Consider the following 9,994-nt stretch of genomic DNA (forward strand, 5'->3'; position numbering starts at 1 on the left):
GTGCATACACATATTCTCTCATTTTTTTTATTTAAATAATATTTTACTTGAACAGAAAGATCACTTTGCCTTTCATGAAAATAATAATGGTAAAAAAAAATTGATGAAAAAATCAAAATACCTATTTATGCTATTTATGCATGGTTTAATTTTTTTGGTTTTAAAAATGAACTTGTGTTTTTTACCGTGTTTGAAAACGTGAAAGACCACTTATTGCTTGTATTAAAAATTTGATATGGAGGGTAGATACATCATTTTATTATGTTTAAAAATTATGATAAACTTTAATGAGCCATGAGTGTTGTGAAAAAAAGAAGTACATCCGATGTTTTTTTTTTTTTGGAATGGCAAATACGACATTACATTATTTAAGTGAACCATACAAATAGCTGTGGGTGAACAATGCTTGGTGTAGCTTTTGCTAATATGATTAGTTTTGGATTTAATGTGGATCGCCGTCAACAACACTAGACATCTATGAAAGAGCAGAATCCGTAGCCATGGGATACCACTGATGTCTACCCTATACAATCTTCACAAGCAAAAAAGAAGACGGCGAGCAATAGCAAGTGGGAAACAAGACACCGTCCTGCGCCGAAATAAGTCCTCGGACATTTAGATAGAAGAAGCTCAAAAGCACGTTGCTTTCTGTGTTTTCTAGTTATATTTTCATGGCGGGGTCATTGGATCTTTGCTTTTGGATTCCTTGGCAAATTTAAAGTGATCGACCCAACAGTGTCTCGGCCACGCTGACTAGTCACTGACTCGTGCTCTTGTCGGATTCTGCTTAGCCTTTTTGCGCTACCAGCATGCCACAATTATTCCAGATTTCGTCTCGTCTGTTCTCCGAAATGATCGTTTCCAACTTTCCGTAGGCCAATGGAGAAGGCGTTCGACTCGGTACTCAAATATAAAACACAAAAATTAAAGGAATCTTGGAATGTTAAAAACAATCATGCAAAATGATGTCCTTGGAAAGAAGAAGTTAGCATCGCGTTCTGTCTAATATTTACGGACGTAGTTTGTAAATAAATATAGAGGGATTTTTTTTATTGTCCATTACTTTTCTCTTAAGCGTTTATAAATATAAGTTTTTATTGTGTAATATATTAAGTTAAATTCAGGATGGATGGATTCTCGTGGTAGCATTTTTAATGTTATTATATAAATATTGACACTTTACATGTAATATTTCAGTGAGATTAATGTGCTTTTTAAATTATTTTATTTTTAATTTATATAATTAATTTTAATATTTATGATTATTAAGATTAAAATATTATTCAATTTAATTTAAAATATAATTATTTCATAACAATCATATAATTTTATTAACAACTATAATATTAAAAAATATAATATTTCATTATAATATTTTCAAGCCTATTAAAAATAGTTATTACACAGAAATATATAAAGACAAACATTTTTTTTAATCTTTTCTTTTTAGTTTTTTATTTAAAAGGGTGTTTGGGTGGAAGGTGTACAACATCTCTTACTTTAAAAACATATATTTTTTACTTTTAAAAAATATAATGTATATTTTAAAAAAATAATACCTTAAAAAAAAAATATCACAGCTCGCACCCATAAAAGGTTGGATTGTACATTGGAAATATTCTCATTGTAAGATAAATAAACACCTTAAGCGGTCGTCTAGCATTTATTACCACGGTAAGCTTGGCAAATATGTCTTTTCACGTGAGAGAGAAACTTCGGCTGTGGCTAAATTCATGGAACTAGAAGAGCAGAAGATGAGGGCTACCAATCAGAAGCTGGGATTTCTCCTTCTCGACTCGAGATTCAATTTTGAATTTTGGGCTTATCCAATACATTGTTTTCTCCTTTTCTATGAAATTCAGGCATGAAACAAGTGTAGCTTTCCAATGCATTTTTTATACTCGAATAGTCCCGTCAGCTTCGGATAACGGATACTTTATTCTTTTACAACGAAAAAGAATAATAATAATATAGTATGCTCGTTGGTGGAGAAGGGCCACCATTTAAAGTTACCCCATCATATTGTTACTTGATCGGCATGATCCTCCCCCACTTGCACCCACCCACCGACCGCACCCTCTCCACCTCTTCAAATAACCGTAGCTAACAAATCCATCTTGATTTGCGAGGCTGACGTTAAATCTAATTTCAATCGCTTTTCTTTTTTAAAAAACTATTAAATTAAACTCGATTGATTCATTTGTTACCCGATTGAGTTAATTTTTTTTATATATAAAATCATTTGATTTTAAAATTTTAAAATAATATTATTTTAATTTGATATAGTTTAATCCCATAAAAGCACAAGTCAAGTATAATTATTGATTATGCACGATACAATTTAATAATTATGAATCAATAATTAGGGCAATAACCGTTTAAGCATGGTTTAAGAGGCACGCCCCGTCATCAACACCATATCATCATCTAAACCTCATGTGAAGACTTCATTAGTGATGTTTTCATGATGTTATTAAGTGAGCCAAGGATACCAACTCACTTCATTAGTGATGTTTTCAATATGCCCTTCTATTCTTTTTTTTATCCACTTGGTCCCTCTACTTAAGGAAGTCTTTTAATACGATCCTTCTATTCAATTCACTATTGATTCCCTTCATGTAAAAAAGGGCACTTGTCTCTTTTATTTCAGGACACGTGTCAAATCTAGCGGTAATATGAGTGGAGATTTTATGGAGGAACCACACTAAGACATTTTTATGAGTACACGGACCAAAAAAATAAAATAAAGTGGAGAGTCCATAGTAAGAAAATGTCAATATTACAGGGACCAGATATATCCTTTTAAAAGTAGTAGAAGCCAGGGGCAGTTTGGGAAAAAGACAAACCTTCTGGAGTAAAGTCAGTCCGGAAGCAAATCGTGTTCTCCCGGGCATCTATAAATACGAAGAAAAGAGGCAAAGGTTAGAGAGCATAGGCCGAGGGTGTGTGAGCTGTTCATAAACAACCCTCGCCAAATGGGAGCTGCAGCCTTGCCCGGTAATGGAGAGATTGCAACTGTTACTGTTGCTACTCACCCTCTCGTACTTGGTCTCCAGCCAGCAGCTCTTGTCGACCACGTGGCACATGTTGATTGGTCTTTGCTCGACCAAATCCCCGGTGACCGTGGCGGCTCAATGCCTGTACTCTCTCTTTTTTCAATCTCCTAACGTTTTTACTTGATTTTGGCTTCTTGTTTCTTTCTTGGGTATGTCTTAATTTTGGCTTGTTTTGCTTGTTTAATGTATAGTTCACTACTTTTTTTACAAAAAAGATCGTTTCTTTTCTTGCTTTGTGTCCATACCCTTAGAGGCTTTTGATATATTTCGTGTCTGATTTTTGTCTTTTTTTCCTTTCGGGTCTATGTTATTTATAGACATTAAACACATGTACTGGTTTAGTTGACTCAATGAGTGATTTTTTTTAGTAGTTTCCTTCCTACTTGAAGTAGAACTTCTGTTTTATTACACTAACAATGGCAATATTGGTGAAAAAGGGACAGTGATGTTTTTGTTGGTCGTATGATGAAAGGGGATTTAATAATTTGTGTTCTGGGTTATGTAGGTTGCAATTGAAGACCTTGAGCATATATTAAAAGAGGTGAAGGCGCATAAGCTTGCTTCGCCGGATGAGCTATCTCCGATGAAGACGATGGCGGGTGGCAGTGTAGCGAATACTATCAGAGGACTGAGTGCAGGCTTTGGAGTTTCTTGTGGGATTATTGGGGCATGTGGGGATGATGAGCAGGGGAAGTTATTTGTGAGTAATATGAGTTTTAATGGAGTGAATCTTTCAAGATTGAGGATGAAGCAGGGACATACAGCTCAGGTGATCTTGATTTTTTAATTTTTATTGGGATTTTTTTAGTGCTTTTGCTGGGGTGATTCAATTCCTGAAAGCTAAATTTTGTCTGTAAACTATCTTGTGGCAGTGTGTTTGCATGGTTGATGAGTTAGGTAATCGTACTATGCGACCCTGTCTCTCTAGTGCTGTCAAAGTTCAGGTGCATTATCCTTTGGATCTTTTGCGTGTCTAGTTTATTTAAGTTTTGGGTTGTTATCGATTTGGAGGGTTGACCTAGCTTTCTTATCTAGATGAGGCTTTTTCCAACTTTGTATTTTGTTCCTTTTCAGGCTGATGAATTGACCAAGGAGGATTTTAAAGGTTCCAAGGTTAGGCATCTTTCACTATTATTTAGTTCGTTGATCGATTCGAACCATCACCTTTGTTTTCTTCTCGTTTTTGTTTTTCCTTATCATTTTTATTTTTCCAAGGTGGTCAAGTTGGACTTCAATATAAAATATTTAAACAGTTGTTTATTTGAAGGCTTTTTTTTTGCATATATTTGCTTTCTCCTAACCAGGAAGGATTCATACTACTTTGTTATTTCATATGGTTGCTTTTGAAGTATATTGTCACTTACTTTACGTGGGATGTTTCTAATATATCTTTATTATAGTGGTTGGTTCTGAGATATGCAATATTCAATTTGGAAGTTATTCAAGCAGCTATCCGGACTGCAAAGCAAGAGGGTCTTTTTGTCTCTTTGGATTTGGCGAGTTTCGAGGTATATTTTTTTACCAATTTTAGATTCTATTAAGGGAATGGTTAATTTTGGTTTCCAAATAATTTTAGCATCCAAATTATAAGTGGCCATCCTTTTGGGAGAATGAAGTGTTCATAAACAATATGTTTTTATTTCCTTGCAACAAATGCGTTTGAGTATTATCATGTATTTTATTTGTGAGCGTAAAGTATGCCATTTCCATTTGACATCAGTCTGCTTTGATACTAATTCAACCAAATACTTTATGGTGTGGCCTCTATTAAATTGCTTGCTTCTTGCTAGATGGTTCGAAACTTTAGATCACCTCTTCTACAGTTACTGGAGTCAGGGGACATAGACCTCTGCTTTGCTAACGAGGATGAAGCAATGGAGTTGTTGAGGTAACCGTTGTTTGGTCATGTTCTTCACTTGGTATGCCGAGGTTACTTAATTGTAGAGCTTCACTTTTGCATACTGGAATTGCCCTAATGTTTCCTGGTAGTGGTTACTGATTTCCTTAATATGGCTGCAGGGGCGACCAGACTACTGACCCTGAGGCTGCTGCAGAATTCTTGGCCAAACATTGCAACTGGGCTGTTGTGACTTTAGGTGCTGATGGTTGCATTGCAAGGCATGGAAAAGAGGTCAGTTTCTAGTTGTTGACATAGGCGTTTTCTGCTCACCAAAAGCTTAGCTCTATGAAGAAGTTTTCCCAATTGCTCAAAAAATTGCAGCTGTGGTCCGGTGCCTTCTCTTAAATTGTTGGGTTCTGCCTTTATGGACATTAAAAATATTAGTGGAACATTGCCGCTTCTGCACACCCTCGAATACATGTCCCCTTTTGTGCAATAGAAGGAACAATTAGCTATAAATATTATGGATGCTGTTCTCAGCTTCCACATCAGCCCCTTTTTTTATTTTGCACTGCCGCTTTGAAGTCTCTTCTGACTCCTGGCATTTTATTAAAATTTCTCAACATATCAGATAGTTCGAGTTCCAGCCATCGGGGAAGCAAAGGCTACTGATGCCACTGGAGCAGGAGACCTCTTTGCAGGTGGGTTTTTATATGGATTGATCAAAGGCCTGTCATTGGAGGAATGCTGCCAAGTCGGTGCCTGTAGTGGTGGGTCTGTCATCCGCTCGCTCGGGGGTGAGGTTACCCCAGAGAATTGGCAGTGGATGTATAAGCAGATGCAGATCAAGGACCTCCATCTTCCTGATATTCGCAATTGATGTCACACCTATCATAGGATTGATTCTTTTTTTTCTTCTCTTTACCCCCTCGTCAAGTACTGTAATTTCCCACCCTTTAAAAGGACGGAGGCAGCTTTAGTTTCCGTTTGGGCTAATTTTATGATTCCAAGACGAACCATTCCTCCATGGGTAACACAACACTAAGCATGCTTCTAAGTTCAATAAAATGTTAGTTCAGATAAACTTGACTCATAAGGTTTCTTTTCCTCTTTGTTGGTGGTATATTTAACAATGACTTGGACCTGGCACTGGGCGAATACTTGTACATGTATTTCCTGGAGTAAATTATTATCTAGTTTCTATGCCTTCAACTAAATATTTTGTTAGCCTCTCTGGTTCAAAAGCTCTTGATTGCACCCCCTTTTATTTTATTTTATTCGTTTATAACACAGCTTCTCGAAATAAATCTATCACGGGTGTGTTTAGAGTCATCGACAAGCCATTGCTTGCCTGTGCAGATGTGCAAGCTCGGCTACAGTCTGCAGCACTGCTAAGCGAATGCTGCACAGCGCACAGCCTCTCTATTATCGAGTCCTTGAAGACCGAGGGATCGATATTCTTATTTGATCAAGTAAATATTGATTTGACCTAATGTTGTGAAGTGAGATGAGAGGTTGGGGACTGTTTAAAAGAAGGAACAAAAGCATTTTGGTTGCCAAACAGATCTTTGAGCATGCTTTTAAATTTCAAGGGGAAAAACACCGGAAAACCAAGGATACAGGTTTTTAGGTCACAAGAGGAACTAAGCCCAAAACTTTTCAACATAAAATGGGCCACAGAAAGGCCCGTAACAATCCCATCTTCCCAAAATCACTCGTAGATTAGCCCCGAGCCCTCGTGCATCAACTTCAAGAGACTCCATCGATGACCTGTTCTATTCAACGTTAAACACGGAGAGGGAGAGGGAGACCGAGTATGAGATCATAATTCATAAATGATAAGCACGCCAAAGGCTAGCATAACATATGTTGCGCAAGTGATGCGAAGTTAAATAGCAAGGGAAACGAGAATCCAACAAAAAGATTTCTTCCAGATCGCCTTTCATTTTTGAATAAATTCAGAATACACAAGCTAGAAAACATCTCAGACTAGGAAAGAGAAGCCGCTTGTTTCTTGCATCATATGTCCATTGGAGCCGCATCCTGATCAGCAGCAGCACCCTGTTCAGCAGCAGCACCCTCCTCAGCAGCCCCCTCCTCAGCAGCACCGCCCTCCTCAGCAGCACCAGCCTCCGTCTCTCTGACAATCTCAAATCCATTAATCAACTGTTGGACAGTTTCCTGATCCAGTATATGGAATGCCTCGTCAACTCCTACCACAGCAACCGTGCAGATGGAACTCTTTAGTGTTTCTCCTTGCAAGGTTTCCCTAACTGCAATGAGAGCGTCCTTGATCAGATCATCCCTTGAAGAGTCCATAAAATTTTCAAATCTGCGTTCCAAGTATGTCTTTGCAGCTTGTGAGCGCGATCCTATTGCAAAGGCCTGGTATTCAAAGTAGTTCCCACTGGGGCAATTGTAATAGAGGTGAGCTCCAGATTCATCTGTGCCACCTACTAGCAGACCAACACCGTAAGGTCGTTTCCATGAACGTTGGGTACAGACCTGCCATTCAAATATGTATTGCAGCTACAGATGAGTAGAGCCCTAGCAGAATAGCATGGAAATACGGTACATACTTTATGATTCAAACACAGTAACGATAAAAAAAGCTACCCAGTGAAGCTACAATACTCTTGCTTTGACCATGTTGCATTCTGGAGATAAAAATTAAATCAACAATGCAAAGACAGCCAAAAGATTTCCCAGTTACAATTAAGTGAATAATCAAGCAATCATCAATCCTTTATATAATTGAGATTTATCTGTTGACCTCGTGTGGCAGATATAGAACTAGAATTATAATTAACTCCACCACAATGTCAGATCAACTAAAACATCAACTATTATGGTACAGTCATTATTTTTTTTAATTAAAAACTGTAGCATTATTAAGAAGTAAAATATGCATATTATTTTAATCTTACCATCACTTTTTTGAAGATAAGCTTCTACAAGGATGGTTTCACAAGTATTGACTTCTCCAAGCTCATTAAGCTTGGTGAGCAAATAAAATATCCTTGGTTAATCGGGAAAAAAAGGTGGATAGTTTCACAAGTTGAAACTCAACCTGAATTCCAAGATTTCAATGTTTCAAAGAGTATGTTACGAAAATCAAAGGCATAAATTTGTGTTGTGTATTGACTGACATGTGAAGAATGGTGGAGAAGATGTCAATTAAGTTGAACCTATAACTCAGATATGTTAAGGGAAAATCCACGACATCAAAGCTCAGTTATGTCACCCTTGAGTAGAAAGCGGTTGCAAAGGTTCAGTGCTGGTAGATTATACTTACATCCACCATCAGCATTGGGGGATTTTAATCCTTAAAAAGCACATGATCTTGAACATTCAACAAAGAACCCAATACAAATCCATCAAGGGAAAGATAAAAAAGACTAAAATAGAGAGATTAAAGAGACCTAATTTTCGTACTTAACACTAATTGCTGACCAAATTACTCCTTTACCAACACAAAGGTACATTCAGCTCGCTATTGTACTGGTGAAAGTAGCTTGCATTTATAATTCACAAATAAAAAAAAACCCAACCTTTCCCCCCCGAAATTCGGTTCTAAAATCAACAATTATTCACTCAAATAACACATCACCAAAACCCTAAACCCCGCGATCTGAAAAATCAAGCAAAACCTACAAAGAAAGTTAGGCCTTCTAAAAATAAGCAAACAAACCTGAGCCTTATCCGCAAGCTGAACGACGAGGCGACCAACAGGAAGCGGAGACTCGTAATTGAAACTGTAATTAATGCATTCAGTTCGCATGTACCGAGACAAAACACGGCCGTCAGCGGTGAGTCCAGCGATGGCGACACCGATATGGTCATCGACTTTAAAAATCTTCTTCTGGTGAGAGGAGAGTTCGGAGTTAGCTTTGTTAACGCATGCGAGAACCACGTGAGACTTAGATCGGAGTCCAATCGCCGCCGAACCTTGCTTCACTGCCTCCATCGCGTACTCTACCTGGAACAATCGACCCGCAGGACTCCATGTGGTAACGTCCGTGTCGTATTGATTCCTGAACATTTTTTCAAGCTTTCACTCTCTTATCTTCGATTTGATGTGATGATGTCTAGTTTTCTTGGTGTGAGAGTATATAGGAGGGTTCTTTTTTCTTTCGGACAAGTCAGCAAGCAATGAGTTGAGGGTGAGCTGAGTCGATGAATCGAGGCAGGTTTCTTGCCGCGTTCTGATGAGCTCGAGGTTTTGACCCTGAAACGAAAAGGTGGATATCTGGAATTGGAGGCCCAGTATGAGTCCAGTGTGAGTATAAGAACGACTGGGCTATATGGAAAATGGGCCGATGGGGCTGGCCAGATCCGCAACCAGCTTATTTCTTCAATCCAAGATGAATTGCCTGGGCCCTAAATCCCATAAGAGATGATAAATATTTCACCTCTAAATTTAATGGGATGAATTCCATCGTGATGAAATCGAATCAGATCAATATAATGAATAAAAATATTGTTGGGTATGCGACCAAAGTCCCACATTGGTTAGAAATGGAGAAGATTAAGGGTATATAAGGATGGACAAATATCTCCATTGGTATGAGGCCTTTTGGGTATAACCCAAGAGCAAATCCATGAGAACTTAGGCCCAAAGTGGACAATATCATACTAATGTGGAGATAGGTGGTGTCCGTAATCCTTACAAGTGGTATCAGAGCCATGCCCCAGAGTTAGCCATGATGGATGAATCCTCGGAATGCCGGACAAAAGGTGGTGGGCCCTAATTAAATCACGATGTGATCCATGGATCAGCTCTATTGGATAGGCGGTGTGCTCCGGATGCTTCATGGACGTGTCCTGATCTCAACACGGTGAAGAGGAGTTGACCTAGAAAAGAGCAAAAAAACTCTCAAGTCAGGTAGTGCTCTCCGGATGCTTCATGGACGTGTCTTGACCCCAACACGATGAAGTAGAGAGAAGTAGAGGATGAAAAATCCTGGTTGGCAGAGAGTGGATGGATAAATGATCGTTTGAGGAGAGGCTCGGTGGTCCTTTATTCAAGGGAAGGATTGTTGGGTATGCGACCAAAGTCCCACATTGGTTAGAAATGGGGAGGATCAAGGGTATATAA

The 9,994-nt window shown here is 38.3% G+C and overlaps 2 protein-coding genes across 4 annotated transcripts; one reads left to right on the plus strand and one right to left on the minus strand.

The window, feature by feature from the left end:
• Positions 1–2,916: 2,916 nt before the first annotated feature.
• On the plus strand, positions 2,917–6,095 carry LOC105128759 (adenosine kinase 2-like). Its single transcript, XM_011030562.1, has 8 exons — positions 2,917–3,140; positions 3,562–3,825; positions 3,929–4,000; positions 4,131–4,169; positions 4,457–4,564; positions 4,847–4,944; positions 5,076–5,187; positions 5,528–6,095. The coding sequence occupies exons 1-8, from the start codon at positions 2,976–2,978 to the stop codon at positions 5,774–5,776; spliced, it is 1,107 nt and encodes a 368-aa protein (XP_011028864.1). The 5' UTR covers positions 2,917–2,975; the 3' UTR covers positions 5,777–6,095.
• A 618-nt stretch (positions 6,096–6,713) lies between these two features.
• Positions 6,714–9,105, minus strand: LOC105128760 (proteasome subunit alpha type-1-B-like). Of its 3 annotated transcripts, none has more exons than XM_011030566.1 (3): positions 8,588–9,105; positions 7,009–7,401; positions 6,714–6,957 (listed from the first exon to the last, which is right to left on the minus strand). In XM_011030566.1, exons 1-3 carry the CDS (start codon positions 8,936–8,938, stop codon positions 6,916–6,918), a joined length of 786 nt encoding a protein of 261 aa, XP_011028868.1. In that variant the 5' UTR covers positions 8,939–9,105; the 3' UTR covers positions 6,714–6,915. The 3 variants fall into 3 exon arrangements, with proteins under 3 accessions (XP_011028868.1, XP_011028867.1, XP_011028865.1); XM_011030565.1 differs by having other exon boundaries at positions 6,991–7,401; XM_011030563.1 differs by having other exon boundaries at positions 6,714–7,401; positions 8,588–9,104.
• Positions 9,106–9,994: the final 889 nt, after the last annotated feature.

The sequence above is a fragment of the Populus euphratica genome, unplaced genomic scaffold, assembly GCF_000495115.2.
Source record: "Populus euphratica unplaced genomic scaffold, PopEup_1.0 scaffold11.1, whole genome shotgun sequence".
NCBI classification, from domain to species: domain Eukaryota; kingdom Viridiplantae; phylum Streptophyta; class Magnoliopsida; order Malpighiales; family Salicaceae; genus Populus; species Populus euphratica.

Coding starts and splice junctions, on each gene's coding strand:
- LOC105128759 (XM_011030562.1), top strand. CDS start 2,976: ATGGGAGCTGCAGCCTTGCCCGGTAATGGAGAGATTGCAACTGTTACT. Junction 3,141..3,561: donor ACCGTGGCGGCTCAATGCCT/GTACTCTCTCTT, acceptor TGGGTTATGTAG/GTTGCAATTGAAGACCTTGA. Junction 4,565..4,846: donor TGGATTTGGCGAGTTTCGAG/GTATATTTTTTT, acceptor GCTTCTTGCTAG/ATGGTTCGAAACTTTAGATC.
- LOC105128760 (XM_011030563.1), bottom strand. CDS start 8,938: ATGTTCAGGAATCAATACGACACGGACGTTACCACATGGAGTCCTGCG. Junction 7,402..8,587: donor AGCTTGCGGATAAGGCTCAG/GTTTGTTTGCTT, acceptor TTTGAATGGCAG/GTCTGTACCCAACGTTCATG.